A 15735-nucleotide genomic window follows, 5' to 3' on the forward strand; every position below is an offset into this window, starting at 1 on the left:
ATTAGGTGATGAGCTTTCATAGGGCAGACCCAATTTTTCAGAGCTGATAAACAGATCTGAAGAGGTGGGTCTGCTGCACAAAAGCTCATCATCTAATAAATTATTTTGCTAGTCTTTCAAGTGCTACATGACTGTCTGTAGTCTAACAAAACAAACTGCTACCTTGCTGCCTAGGTACAAATAATCTTAGGTCTGTGCAGCAGCTCAGTGGTGTATCTTGTGGCTATGCTGAAGTACATGGAGAAATGGGGACGTGAACTGTTTATCAATAATAGCAACTAAATCACCACTGTACTGCTAGTGCCAAAGTTGCTATTGCTTCCCAATTTCATGCATTCTTAATCTTTTTTTCATGCCACCCCTACCTCCTCTGACACAAACACCATGCCAAAACTACACTTCACATAAAAATGGCTTTGAAGTAACTTCATATTTTATAGATTAACAGATTTTTTGGAGCATAATGCTCCAAAATGTTATCTATAAGGTGCCACAGGCCTTCTTGTTCTCAAAGATACAGACTAACACAGCTATCTCTGATACTTGTTCAGATATTGAACACTTAATGCAGGGAAAGGGTTAACCTTTACAGACACTGCTCATGGGGGGTGTTCAGGTAAGCCAATGGAAGGGAGACTTTTTTGACCTGAGAACAATTGCAGTCTGAGGGGTCTTGTCTGTGATGCAGCAGGGACAGAGAAATGTTTGCTCTAAGCCGCTGGAATGAATCCAGGAAACATATTGACCATCTCAAAATCAGCCTTAGATGTGTAAGTGGAAGGGAAATGTGGAGACAGACATACGGTTATGGTTATTTTGGACTTGGTGTGGACTATCTTTTTCAGTGGCTTTGGTTAATAATTTAGGTGATGAGCTTTTGTGGGACAGAGACCCACTTTAGAGCTGGAAATTCTGATGAATGTAAACTGACAAATCAGCTACAGAATGTAGTAGTACAAAATTTAGAGGCTACAGCTAAACTTGTTTCTACTTCAAGTCTGTAGCTGAAGTATTTCAGAGTCCTACAAAGTGGACTTAGTATTCGTGTACAGTCTTTTAGTAAAGAGGAAAATATGGCACTCTAACTTTTGTCAGCTAGAAAGTTGGTGAAAGTGCTCTAGCATTTATAGTCATACATCAGATTTTGATATGGGGTGCTTTTCACTGAGACAATGTTGTGGATCTAAGAGTTAAGTTGTGCCTTACTTGACCCCTGTAACTTAGCTACAGAAGACCCCTGACAATGCAGTGCTGGTTACATGCCTCTTGTTCTTTTCAGGTGAAGAAGATAGCACCAGAATACTATGACAAACTTCCTCAGCACCAGTCTTGGGTTCGAGTTCTCTGGGATTTTGTTTTTGATGACAGCATTGGTCCTTACTCCCGGATTAAGAGAATATGCAAACTAGCACCTGAAAACCAATAACTTGCTTTAGCATCTTCATTTAATGTTTTAAAAAAATCAATAACTATTTTTAGAGGTAAGGATCTGAATAGTTCCTATGCACTTATCTTTTCTGTAGTAAAATAATTACATTAAAACAATCCACAGGCACTGTCTTTTAAAATACTGTAACTTTTAATAAAAGAATTTTTGCTTATGTAACATGGTTCTTTGGCAGGCTGTCATACATATACTTTCATAGTGAAGGCTACAATAGCTGAAATATCTTTTATAGTTTATTGAAACAGTTAATCTAGATTGAAAATATAACTTCCCCTCCCCACCACTTTCACCAGGGCCCTGAATGGCTGCAGCATGGGTGCAGGTTCTCCTGGGAAGAATGGAGAAACTTATTTCAAACAGGTGCTTGGCTTGCCTTAATAGGTCTATGCAGCCAGGAGGCAGCCTGAACTCAAGAGCAAACTGGGACTCTCTGCTTCCTTGGATCAGGTGATTGCTGTATGTATGTTCTACTTCAAAAAACAGTTGGTTCTGGCCTACATCTTAGTTTTTAAGCAGTGCAGGTGGGTCAGTGGTTGCTTCAATACTGATATAGCCTCATGGATGGAGAAGGCAGTGAGACCCAAAAGGGAGCAGGGGCGGTGAACCTATGGAATTTTACTGTCAGAGTAACACATTGGTATGATCTGTCACATCCACTGACTTTCTGTTCTAGCAAATGGAAAAAATAAACTTCACTTCCTATTCTTATGTGCAATCAACTTAAATCTTTAATCAATGCTGATTTAAGTTGGCCAAGCAAACTCCCCTTGAAATATTAACAGAGAGGAAGCCGTGCTAGTCTATACACTATCAAAACAAAAAGCAGTCAAGTAGCACTTTAAAGACTAGCAAAATGGTTTATTAGGTGAGCTTTCGTGGGACAGACCCACTTCTTCAGACCATAGCCAGACCAGAACAGACTCAATATTTAAGGCACAGAGAACCAAAAACAGTAAGCAAGGAGGACAAATCAGAAAAAGATAATCAAGGTGAGCAAATCAGCGTGGGGGGGAAGGTCAAGAATTAGATTGAGCCAAGTATGCAGATGAGCCCCTATAGTGACTCAAAGTTCCCATCATGATTTAAACCATGTGTTAATGTGCTGTTGAAATAGTTTTCTTTTGATTCATTTAACAATCAGGACTGCTTAGCTCATTCAACTTTTTCTGCATTAGCTCTGCTGAGCTAACCCTCTGTAATGTCTGTAAGCATGACTCGACACAGCATGTCTAGATAGATAGATGGGCATTATACATGAGAGCAGTACCATATTCCATAAGCTTTCTGAGGATAAGTAATTTAGAAAAATACTAAACCTTACCTCTTATAGGAAAACTGCACTCAGTTCTGAACTGCCTTTGTTCCTATTTAACAGACTAAACACTAACACTGTTCCCTTACTAGTAAGCATTTGTACATGTCACAATGTCTTTCTAAACATATACTATCTTCCATTCTGCTCTTAATTTATGGTATAAACCAGTCCAGCAGATTTCTTAACCCTGACTGAGACACTCAGGAAAAATTAATAAACTAGAGTGCTAAGCAAATGCCTAACATTAAAGGCAACCTGACCATCTTTCCCCGGTTGTACTAGCTACTGCCCTATTACTTGCTTTAATCTACAAAAAAAAGCAGCATTCAACAAAATACCATGTGTGCTTCATCCTTGGGACTAGCTGGGTAGACATCACTAAGCCATTTGTACAACTCACATGCTAGGAGTGTCTAAAAAGCTGATCCAGGAGCTACACTAGCAGCTGGGGAGAGAAAATGACAGTCTTAAGTGAGCTGAAACCATTTTGCTTTCCCCCATACCATACAAAATCAAGGGCAGGAGGATAAAGGTTCTCCACACATCAATTTTATATGGACCCAAGTCAGCTGAAACACTCAGAACTATTTATGGCACAAGCAGAGCTGAATGGATATTCTGAGAAAGTAAAGGTCAAGTACTCAATACCAGTATTGCTGCTGGGACTGCAGGGTACCAGAAAGGTTGAAATGCCAAATTCCATTTGAAATGTTGTCTAACAGCAGCCCTTGCCACAGCCTTGCTTGTAGCAGGTCCACATGAGCAACTGTGGGAAGTTTTTAGACCACAGTAAAGCTGCACCAGCATTGTCAGTGTAGTCACCACCTGTGCTCTGAGCAGGCTACAGACTTCTAAAATACAACAAAATATGGTTCACAAAAGTCATGGCATAGGGACTAAGAGTGGAGGGGTTAGCGGTGGTCTGAGTGGAGCTGTGGGACCAAGTACAAGTCAGCAGATGTTACTGATGACCATGTGAGTTGGCAGGGCTGTGACAGACTCTGGGGTGCCATAGTTCCAATTTCTAATAGCCTCTTTTCAGTCAGGCCTCGCTCACTGCACACAGGGCCAGGGTAAGGCTTGGCACCTCAGTTGCTACAGGAAAATAGGGGTAGCAGCATAGTTCTTCAAGCACTGCTGCTCCAATGAGTGCTCAGGGAAGGAGGGCAGCAGGTATGGTGTTGCCTGCTTGGCCAGATTCTGGCTAATGCTGCATGACAGGCCTCTCCTGCTCACTTTATTAACTCTCAGCAACCCAGCAAAATTCAAGTGAAAAGGTAAAACCACTAACAAACAAAACAAAAAAAAAGCAGGGTCAGGTGGACAATAAACAGTTTATTACCAATAAGAACACAGATACTGTGGTGCACTGACGTACCATTTTAATATTGTGATAACTGAGTCAAAGAACTCGTCGGCTGACAACTAACATGTCTCTGTTTCTTCTGGTGATGCCACACTACACTTCTGTTGGCAAAGGGTCTTCATTTACATTGCAGACTACCAGTAAAATTACTTTGAAGTAATCTATTAAAAGCAAATGGTTCACGTTTTCTTACCTACTACTAAAAAGAAACATAATACATTTAAATAAGCAAATACAAAAAAGGCTGACAAATCTGATGTGCAGTGTCAGATGAAATCTAAAAAATCCAGAAATTTAAAACTTAATATTTTCTTTAGATTAAGACTTTTAAAATGAAGCAAATCCAAGGCAGCAGCAAGCTTCAACGTGTGCTCAGTCTGCTAATAAAAAGGGTTTAAGAACAAAGACAGTGCAGGTGTCCTCTTTCACCATCTTGCATGACCTTGGTACACTTAGAAATGATCCAATCCTCCTAGCATCCTTAGTACCTTGCTGGTGCTGTGCAGTCCTTATGTTGTACTGATTCTACTCAACTCCTGCCTTATGGCTGGAAAACCAAACCAAAAGATTAATTCAGACAACTACTCCCAGTGACAGGCAGTAAATACTCAGAGGCAAACGCAGAAGTGGTGTAAGTTTCACACTGGTGTAAAGGGCAGCATAAGTTGCATAGCCAGGGGCTTGAAGGGTGGGATTGCAGACGCGGGGGGAAAAAAGGAGGCAGTAAGAAAGTGTGGGTAAAAGGGCTGCTCTGTTTTGTACTTTCCTGTGCATGCCTGACTGTTGCTTTTCCTGTTAAAATTTGCCCCTACACAACCCACATTGCCCTCTTGTTCCCACTGAAATCAAAGGCAAAACTCTAATTGATTTCAATAGCAGCACACTGAGGCTGCCTTACACCACCCTTAAACCACAAATCTTAGTAAAACAATTTATTGTATTATTAAAAAGGCACTAAAAATGGTACTAAAACACACAAGTAAGGGTCACATTTCTCTGGTACTGGCCCGTGTTTTATAAGTTAAGCCTCATATTGCACTTGTGTGTACACATGCCCAGGTCAAGTTTTAGCCTGTAGGTCATACAGGCAGGTGGGATCAAAACTGAAGAATTAAGATTCCCCTTTCTCTACCTAACCGCTGGACCACCCTGTTCACTTTATGCTAGTGCTGAGATGCCTGGAAAGTCTTACAAGGCCCTACTGACCGTCACAGTCTACAGAAATTAGTATTTTAGGTAGTTTCAAAATCATTCTAGAAAACTGTATTTTGCTGAAATATGGCAACTCCCCACCTCAAGCTTATGACATAAACAGATCTTCTGAGATTCAGCTTATGATCACTGCAGCTGTTGGGAAGGAGGATTTGGCCACAGTGTAGGGTAGTACACCATTTACTGGATGCACTGTGGGGATTTTGCAGAACCACCCCCTTGACACACCAATGCTCTGACATGGTACCATTTATAATTAATAATACTCACACAGTAAATTATGACAGAGTTGTAAATACTTAAAACAAGATTTCTTCCTGCTTCCTTTCAGTTGCCTTAGCAACAAGGTCAATGACCCAGCATTCTGTAGTGGAGTGTTTTTATTTCTGTATAAACAATAACCTTTGGTCTTGGAACACTGCCAACGGTGTTTTCTTTGCTAGCAAAGTAGCCAGTATTGGAATCTAGTTTGTTTAAGGTAGGGCAAAGCTTGCTGAATGAACAAAGCCACACACAAGTGAAGAAGCTCAGTTTTTGTTGTACGTGAGGATTTAAAATTCTATTTACCACAGGTAAATAAATTCATAGCATAGCAGAGTAACTCAAAGACCAAGGACAACAGAACTTCCTTCTTTCTAGTATGTATGTAAATCAGTGCTTGCACAGTTTTCAACATCTCAGGTGCACATGAAAGAGTACAGTCTCTGTATTGCTAGTAAAAATCTCTTACTTGAAGCTCTGATAAATATACACAGTTGACTGTGAAATCAGGATGGCAGGTAAAAGCTGTACCATCCCCAAAGGCAAAGCAAAACTGAAAAGATTCAGACTGAATGCCTTGCATTCCAGTTTTTAGAACAGAGCAGATGAACAAGGCAGGTAAACATGCAACTGAGTGATCAAAACTCAGTACAGGTAGATACTTCTGCCTCATGTGGTTCCATCACAGCCTCTGAGCAATGGTCCCACCCATATTTGTGATACATTTCAAATCTACATATAACTAATACATAAATAACTAAGAGCTTATTGGAAAGTACTGTATGAACTTGTCTAGTCCAGCAGCCTTGGGAACTGACCAGTGCCAAATGTGAGAATTAGCCAGACCACAGGAGGTTAATGTTGTCTAGCCGCATTACCAACGCTTCCACTACTTCTGGGCTCTTAGAAGACATTTGGGGTAAATTACAGCTAAATAACAGCACAGAACACTGAGCGCTGAAACAAACTTTACGTGACCATGGGAAACTTGGCCACACCCACGATAAGTGGACGTCCAGCTAAGTAAAATCATGCAGGATTATGGATGTTGCTGGATGACAGCGTGTTGGACTAGAGAGATTCAACCTGCAGTTGTAAAAGTACTTCCTGAGGAACTCTCTGCAGCTTCTGTTTTTTTGTGTGTTGAATCTGAGTGAAACCTCTCAGGACAGATCAATTATTTTTCTATTTCTTACCGTCAATTATCTCTTCTTTCACTTTGTGTAACTCTCTTACAACTTCTTCCAGTATTTCCTGATGAGACAAAACAAAAATGTCTGCTCAGAATTCCATGTCCTCCTTTACTAGCTGCTCCATAGGCAACTGAAACCTAGTACTGCTGCCAGCTAAGTCACTTTGCTCTTTTAGGCCCTGTGGCAAAGACCTGTGTTCTGGTAAGCCGAAGCCTTGAGTCCGGTTCTTGCTGATGTACCAGGGACAAGGGGGCGGTGTTGCTGCACTAGTACATTGATCCAATAGCAGTGGGACTGTTTCCCTCTGAGCTTCAATAAACCACTATGAACTACTCTGGCCTCCTCCGTAAGAGGAGCTTTGTAAGTTTGGGCAAAGAAAAGGCAAGAAATGAGGTTAAGATCTTCATTTTGGCTAAAGAGTTGCCCTTCAGGTATGACAAACACAAAGGGGAAAGATGGCTGCCCATATCAAACGCCCTAAGCTCAAAGACCCCACTCACTCACTTGCTTCATTCGATCAAAATCTAATGCATCCATAGCCACATCATTGCTGCTGCTCACGGGCTTCATCCTGGAGAAATGGAAACAAAGGATAAAGGAGACAATCAATTCTCTGCCACAGTTACTAGGCCATGTGGTGTTTGCTACAGTCACCATGATTAAGGTACGTGCTGCCAGCGACTACGAACAAGGCCTAGCTCAGTAGTTCTCAACTAGGGGCCCATGACCCCCTGGGGCCTCGAACTGGTTTCAGGGGGCTGTTGGGCCCTACAGCTGAAATGTGGAGCTGAAACCAAGAGCAGAATCACTGGGAACCCTGAATCCCAGTGCCCCAGGGAGGTCTGAAGCCAGGAGTGGAGCTACATGGCTAAAGCCGGATGCACAAGTTCCAGTGCGGCTGAAACCTGTGAAGTTGGGAATAGAGCCATGAGGCTGAAGCCCTGAGCCCCAGGGTTGCCCCATGGTGCTGAAATCAGGACTGGAATTGGAGCTGTCGGGCTGAAGCTGCAAGAGCCCTGGTATTCTCCTCCATCTAGCGCTCCAGTGCCCCCACAGGTCAGAGCCCTGAAACCCCCCATCCTCCCAACTCCCACCTGATGGCTGAAGTCCAGAGCTCCAAGCCCCCTCCTGCAACTGGGGGCATTGGGAGTTTTTACAGCATATTGGGTAGGGGAGGGCCCCAGGGAGAGCAAGGTTGAGAACCCCTGAGCTAGACGAAATCCCAACACACAGCATCTAAGTTAACATTTTAAAATGCTCCATTCCAGAGCACTTTGCAGCTCTCTTGTGAAGCAAGCAGCACGACACTGCAGCAGCAGACGGGAGGGATCGCTACGCTCCAGCTGAAAGATCTCGTTTTCCAATCTTAACTGCAGGGGAGAGGCTGAGAGTTTGGTTAAAATGTAACACTTTATGCAGAGTACTGACACATATTAAGTTCTAGATAATTCTGTGGCTACATTAGGGGCACTCTTCATGGCTGTTAATTATTTACTGTGACAAGGGAGGGAATATCTTTTATTGGACCAATTTGTCTTGGTGAAAAGAGACAAGCTTTTCAGCTTACATGGAATTCCTTTCAGGTGTGAGCAACTTGGTGCCAGACCTGAAAAAGAAACTCCATGTAAGCTTGTCTCTCTGACAAATAGATGCTGGCCAATAAAAGACGTTACCCACCTTGAGTCTCTAAAATCCTGGGACAAGCACAGTTACACCACCACTATGTAGTTACTGTACCAGGTGCTGGAAGTCTGCACTATCATTTGCTGACTCAAACATTTGAAAATTATGTTTCCCTCTCACCCCTGTATTTTCTGTAAAATAAACACTCTTGACTGTTCAGGATTTAGCTGCTAAAAGAATGGCAAAGCCAAAAAAAAAAAAAAGATGGCTTTCACCACATTAGTGAACATCATCTGCAATCCACCATATTGCCAAGTCCTGCCTTGGGCAGGCCGAGCGTGGAGGCTGCAGCCTGATAAATTGTTTCTTGGCTCAATATCCTAAAGACTTCAGGTTTGTGTTACTACACCTGAGTCCCATCTCTTTTCTATCACCAAGGGCATGGCAGTGGACGGTACTGAGAATGCTGGCGTTTAGAGAGGCCTGCTGAGCTAAAATAGCCAACAGAGGTTATGAACCCTTTTTTGAACTGTGCAACTCCTTATAAAGAGTTTTAGAAAAAGATTAAGTGTTCTGTGTCTAATGGAACATTTCAGTCTTGGCTCTGCTATCATCTTGAAGTATATGTTCTTCCTCGGGCAAGCCTGGCATTGATTCAGTTGCACAACCAAGTCCTTTGTGTTTCCTAAATTCTGATCCTTGTGCTTCTCAAATGAGCTATCAGTAAGATTGCATCATTATCATCATCATCAACTGTGGGCTCAGCGTCTGTTGGTGTCTGCTGCCTTTCTCACTGTTTCATTCCATCTTTCCCTATGCAGTGCAGAGTGGCTTAGTTTCTGTAGACTACTTCCTATATAATTCCTCACTGGTGACTTTCCGCATCCATGCTATTCTCAGAATCTTTCTAGAACAACTCCTTTTGAACGCCAATATTCTTCTTTTCGAATCTTTCGTTATCACCCATGTCTCACATCCGTACAACATGCTGCTGAATACACACGTTTTCAAGACGCCCAGGTTCATTCTTAAGGTAATCGCTTTGCTTTTCCAGATTTTATCCATCATTTTCAAACTCGCTTTTGCTTTCACTATTCTAGTTGCTATTTCCTTCTTACAATCTAGATCATACGTTATGTTGTTCCCCAGATACGTGAACTTCTCTACATTTTCTAGTTCAATACCATCGACACTGATCTTCCTTCCTATTTCCTTATCTCCAAATACCATTGTTTTTGTTTTACCGATGTTCATAATCAGTCCATACGGCTTCTCTTCTTCGTTTAACACCATCACCATTTTTGCTAACTTCTCCTCATCTTCCTCAATGATAACTATATCATCTGCGAACCTCAAGTTAATTCTTTTCCCGTGCACAGGCATCCCTTCTACCTCTTCCCTGATCTTGTCCATTGCTCTCTCCAGATGTGCAATGAAGATATTTGGCGATATTGGATCTCCTTTTCTCATACCTCAACTTCCCAACTCCCTGCATGTTCTCACCGCTGCCCGCATTATCATTGATATCTTTCAACAACCATATCAGTCCGCTATCCATTCCGTATGACTCCAACACTGCCCAAGTCACTTTCTGATCTGTACCGTCAAATGCCTTTTGAAAATCAACAAAGCAAGTGTATACATTTTTCTTCTTTTGTTGAGCTTTCTCCGCTATCAGTCTTAGTGCCAATATCTGCTATATGGTACTTCTGTCTTTTCTGAATTCTGCTTGCTCATCTGCTATCTATTCTTCTATCTGCAATCTTAATCTCTCAGTCAGTATCATCATCAGCAGCTTACCTAGATGACTTGCTAGGGCAATCGTTCTGTAGTTGTTGCACTTCAATATACTTGCTTTCTTGGGTATTGTCACTAGCACAGATCTTGTCCATTCCTTAGGCTCCTTCCCTTCTTTCTATGCTATATTACATAGTTGGTGTATTTCCTGAATCATGCTTTCCAGGACTCTTGTTGTTCTTTAGCCGTTTCTCTGCTTTTTCTACTTCCTCCTTCGAAATATCGGTCTCGCTCTCGATGCTCAGGGGAGATATCTCTTTCAACTCTTCAGTCAGTCTCTCTCAGACACTTGGGTCCAACTGCGCTTTGTACAGATCGGTGCAATATCTCGTCCATCACTGCACAAGCTTCTCCCTGTTCATGAGCTCTTCTTCGTTCTCATCTTTGATTGCCATCTGCTTCGGTTGCCATTTCCTATTAATATTCCTAATTGTCTTATACACCTCCCTGGTCTTACATTCACCATAATACCTGTCAATATGTTCACATTGCTCCTCTAACCATTTCTCCTTATCCCTTCTGGCTGCTTTCTTTACCTCATTGCATTTCATCCTATATTGCTGTTCTGCCATCTCAGAAACATCTCTTCTGATCTTCAATGCTCTTTTCTCTTAAGCCAACTTCAGTGTCTTCTGGGTAATCCACTTCTTGTTGATCTTTGATTGCGAATGGGGTTTTCTGAAGGGACTCGGTGGTGGTTTCTCTCTCTGGTTGTTGTCAAGCTCCCACTGCCTCCAACAGGAGCTGAGCTGGGCCAAGAGGGTGAGCTTTGGAAAATCCCACCCCCAAAGTGTATGAGTGAGAGAACAAGCAGAGTAGTTTCTTGTGCTAGAACTTGAACAGAAAGTGAATACACTTCTCACTGAACATCCTCCAAACAGCAGTTATGCCATGAAAACCAGCTTTAGTACAGCATTTGCAGCATAGGGAATACTATGATAATCTGTATCTACTGAAAACTGGCACTTATTTAGGAGCAGACTTAATATGATGGATTTGGAATACACTCAAAACAGCCAAATTTTGTCTTTTGTTACCCCTGTGTCACCCCACTGCGGTCAATGAAAACTTGGGACAGGATTTAACCCACATATTTAACATAGCATCCCAGGACATCTGCCATCACCCACTTGTTTTTCTGTGTCTTTACACTATAGCACAAAAAACTGTCAAATAGGAGAAGGTGTTTGTTACTGAAACGAACAATTTAAAGCACCTGTGCCTCACGTCCAACCCCTAACTTTTCCATACAACGCTCAGACCCTCTATGATAGCTACATTGTTGTACGGGCTAGGGACTGGAACAAACCCTCTTTCTAGCTCTCCACTGTCACACCTAACGTTTCAATACTTGCAATCAGCAGTGTATCGTGCTTGCAGGTTGAATGGATAAGCTTTGTTGGACTCTTCCCTTCAATTTTGCCCACCTTCAAAAGCAGACCACTCCTGTCTCCACTTTCTTGGGTGCCCTTTTTGGTGGCTCCTATGCTGTTCTCCAGTTCACTCTGCCTTCCCCACTCTGCACTGGACATGTTCCATACTTTATGGAAAAATAACTTCTCCTCTCTGGGTGCAGATCCCCAAAGGGTTCTGCTTTTGGGTGTTCTTGGATGCCGGGCAATACTAGCTCTTCCTGTCAGGAAGGATCACTCCGTAAACTCTGTTGAAGAGGGTTTTTTTGGCTGCGAGGTAATGGAGACACCCACCAGACAACCCCTTGTCTTCCTTGTGGCACACTGTGCTCCCAATTTATTCAGGTGATGTCTACACAGCAGCATAATTTCAAAATAAGCTATTCTGGTAGAGCTTATTTCAAAATAACGCTGCTACACACCAAATGCATTTCAAAATAGCCCGCAGCTACTTCAAAATAGAGTTTCTACACACAACAGAGCTTATTTCCAAATAGGCTCTATTCTCTGCCTACCCAGCCCCTGTTTAGAAACAGGCACTATTCCCCTTGGAATGAGGCTTACCTATTTCAAAATAAGCCAACCACCATTTTGAAATTATTTCGAAATAGTGTGTGCACAGTGTAGATGCTCACAAAGTTATTTCGAAATAATGGCTGTTATTTCAAAATAACTGCTCTGTACACCTACCTTCAGGGAAGTAGAGACACGGCCCTGATTTAGGAAACTACATAAGCACCACTTAGTCTGAAGCATGTGCTTAAGTCCCATTGACTTCAGCGATACTAAACCATAGGCTTATTTGAATGAGGGCTGAGGGATAGAAATCAGAGGGCAATTTCACAGCACTACCACTGAGTGAGACTTCCTTTGGTATCAGCTGGGGCAAATTCACACTCAGCCCAATCTAGTCCAAGTTCTGGCTCAGAGTTGGTAAAGCAGAAGACAAAAGCAAATCACAACAGACTGTGGAAACACATGACAAAGACAAAAGGAATGTTAGAGGCTGCACCAACGACGTAAAGGGACAAGATGAGACAGTTAAGAAGCCAGATTATTTTTCAGTACCTAGAAGGTGGTTGGGTTTGTATGGGGCTCTTAGCTTCAAGACTCTTCACTGATGGATTTCTATGGCAATGGAATGAAAGACGACATGAATTGAGCACATGTTATGAATATAGCATGCTTACAGTCCAGACTGTGCTACTATCCTAGGCAGTAATCTGTGCAGCTCACCTGGAGAGTAATGAAGATACAGGCTTTTCAACAGAATTGCTTCTTTCCCATGGCTTCTTCCCAGGATCTGTAAAGTAAGTTAAAGAATTGCTATTTGTTCTGCTTTTCTCCATTACACAGCAAAAGGATGAAACTGTTTTTCTTATATACACATATTTATTCATTCAGCTGGGATAAGACAGTTACTTGTTTCCATAACTGGTGTTCTTTGAGATGTGCTGCTCACATCCATTCAGCATGCATACTTCTAAAGATGTATCTAAGGGAGCAGACAACCTAGCCATAATGACTGATGCTCTTAACTGTAATAGAATTTGTAAAAAATCTGTGCACAGGAGAGGCAATGCTGCCTGATCCCCTTTTGCTAACGCCAAGCAAGAAAGGTGATCTTTAAACTTCGTGCTAAAAAGATATGGAATTCTGAGGTTTGTTTTTTTAATACAGAAACTTCTCAGACAGGAAAAAGAAATATGGACTACATACTATGAAAATAATTTTCATTCAATTACAATATTTTTATTTTTTCTAGACTTTCATTAAATTTAAAGCGCCTCATCTCCTAATTGTGACAACTGGTTCATTAAAGTGACAGACATTAACTGGGGACCACAGGCAACCCTGGTGTGCTGCTGTATGAAGCACATTGACCGTAAACCAGCAGGATATTGGGAAGCTGAGTCTACAAGAGGCTCTCATGCTTACAAGCTGGTCTATAGAATGAACAAAGGTAGAGGATTCCTCTACTGGTCTACAGTAGGAAATTAAATCACTATAACTATGTTGCCTTGAAGTGGGGGTTGGTGAAAAATCCCCATCCCAGAGCAATGCAGTTAAGCTGATCTAAGCCCCTGTGTAGAGAGCGCTATGTTGGTGGGAGAATTCACCAATCATACTGCTTTCTGGGGTGGTGGAGTAACTATATGGACAAGAGAAGCCCTCTTGTCAGCATAGGAAGTTTTTTCACTATAGTGATACATCAGCACATCTTAAGCGGATGGGTTTTAAATGAAGATAAGCCCGAAGTGCTCATTTTATTGGAAAGGCTTCCTTTTAGGGTTTATGTAGCCGAGGACCACCTCCAAGTTGTCTGCATAATTTGTAGCTGATCTTTTATTTAATCTTTTGTTCTCAGCTTCCTCACAGAAAACCACATTATGTTAAGGGCCCAGTTCTGTTAGGTGCTAAGCCTCTCTAAATTCACTTGGCACAGAACCTTGTAGGATCAGGCCCATTGTCATTAGCAACTGCATTAAGGGAGGAAAACATTTGGTCTGGATCCTCACTGGGTATAAATTAGTGCAGCTCCTCTTAATTCCCATAATGAAGTATAGGGAGGTCTGACCCTTAGGAATAAAGGTCGATATTCCCAAAGATACTTAAGGGCTTAACTCTCACCGATTTCGGTATGTTTGAGACTCTGGGCCCACACACCTAGCTTGACTGATGTGTCTTTATACTGTTCTGAGAAGAAAATTCCCATTCAGCCTTTACTGCTCTAAAGAGATTTAGAACACCAACCATTTGACAATGTTCTGTGACTAAATTCCCCTTACTCAGAGCTAAGACAACAAATCCAGATACCAATGGTACAACATTTCAGGGATTAAGGAGAAGATGAAAGGTGCCAAAAATCACACTGAATACCTGAAGAATTCTGCTGCTGGCTAGGGCCTCGTGTGACTGGTGAAGGCGAGGTGCTAGCATCTTCCTACAAAAGAAAAATAAGACAGTTCCTAAATTTCAACTCAATGTTTTTCAAGTGAACAGTCACTGATGGATGTTCTTCGTTCATCCACAGCACAGGTAGTATCAAAACAAGCTTCTTGCCCACGTGCCTCACTGCTGACATGAGGGGACATCCTCAGTGGTATGATGGTAAGTCACTCCCATGTTCATTTAAACACTGGTTCTTTCACTAAGACTAATAAGCAGGAGACATTAAGGTGGTTGGTGTTTTCTTTTTCAGGGGAACACTTTTCAACTAGGAACTCAACTGATCTCCACCCCCTCAGCGCACTGAACAGAGAGCAAACTGTAACAGTGACATTCTGTCAATGACCTCAAGGTATGTGTGTTACTGAAGAGACATTATCGCTCCGTTTTAGAGAGAGAAGTGGACGAGCTGACTTTTATATTCAAATTCGGCACATTAACACATGGTTTAAATTGTGATGGGAACTTTCTGAGTCACTATAGGGGCTCGTCTGCATACTTGGCTCAACCTAATTCTTGATCTTCCCCCACACCCCTCCACTCTCTGATTTGCTCACCTTGATTATCTTTTTCTGATTTGTCCTCCTTGCTTACTGTTTTTGGTTCTCTGTGCTTTAAATATTGAGTCTGTTCTGGTCTGGCTGTGGTCTGAAGAAGTGGGTCTGTCCCACGAAAGCTCACCTAATAAACTATTTTGCTAGTCTTTAAAGTGCTACTTGACTGCTTTTTGTTTTGATAGTGTATAGACTAGCACGGCTTACTCTCTGTTACTACGGAACTGATATGAATGAGATACTAATTGGATTTACCACCCCCTTTGGCTTTACCACCCCTTTCCTTTGGGGTGGCGCAAATATTCCTGAGGGATAAATGAAGTGGAGGTCTCTTCAACCTTAAAAACACCACTGTGAGCATAGTGTGAAAAGGAGGAACCACCAGTGTGGTTTAGACAATATCTGGCCTGTGAATAAGAAGGGGATTCTTGTTTCAGCTGAATTTAGCTTGTATAGGTTGAACCTCTCCAGTCTGGCACCCCGGGACCGTTGCCAGAGAAGAGAATTTGCCAGACAGGAGGTCAATATTGTCTAGCAGCTTTACCAACAGCTCCACTGCTTACGGGGCTCTTTGAAGACATTTAGGGGCAAATTACAGCACAGAAG

At 42.1% G+C, this 15735-nt stretch overlaps 2 protein-coding genes across 9 annotated transcripts in view; one reads left to right on the forward strand and one right to left on the reverse strand.

Moving 5' to 3' along the window:
• The window catches only part of DEGS2 (delta 4-desaturase, sphingolipid 2), a 28102-nt gene extending 26496 nt beyond the window's left edge, over positions 1 to 1606 (forward strand). The window contains exon 3 of the mRNA XM_074996528.1: positions 1280 to 1606. Within this exon, the coding sequence (XP_074852629.1) occupies positions 1280 to 1426 (147 nt within the window). The 3' untranslated portion in view covers positions 1427 to 1606. The remainder of the gene's footprint in view (positions 1 to 1279) is intronic.
• A 2476-nt stretch (positions 1607 to 4082) lies between these two features.
• Positions 4083 to 15735, reverse strand: part of EVL (Enah/Vasp-like) — a 213035-nt gene continuing 201382 nt past the window's right edge. For 5 of the 8 annotated variants that reach the window (XM_074996525.1, XM_074996520.1, XM_074996523.1 and 2 more), the window contains 6 exons: positions 14507 to 14570; positions 12863 to 12929; positions 12695 to 12754; positions 7299 to 7365; positions 6798 to 6855; positions 4083 to 4675 (listed from right to left, as the gene is read on the reverse strand). In XM_074996525.1, coding sequence (XP_074852626.1) covers positions 4638 to 4675; positions 6798 to 6855; positions 7299 to 7365; positions 12695 to 12754; positions 12863 to 12929; positions 14507 to 14570 — 354 coding nt within the window. In that variant the 3' untranslated portion in view covers positions 4083 to 4637. The remainder of the gene's footprint in view (positions 4676 to 6797; positions 6856 to 7298; positions 7366 to 12694; positions 12755 to 12862; positions 12930 to 14506; positions 14571 to 15735) is intronic. The other 3 variants (XM_074996521.1, XM_074996524.1, XM_074996527.1) reach the window with 1 other exon arrangement.

Source organism: Carettochelys insculpta, chromosome 6, assembly GCF_033958435.1.
Source record: "Carettochelys insculpta isolate YL-2023 chromosome 6, ASM3395843v1, whole genome shotgun sequence".
Lineage (NCBI taxonomy): Eukaryota > Metazoa > Chordata > Testudines > Carettochelyidae > Carettochelys > Carettochelys insculpta.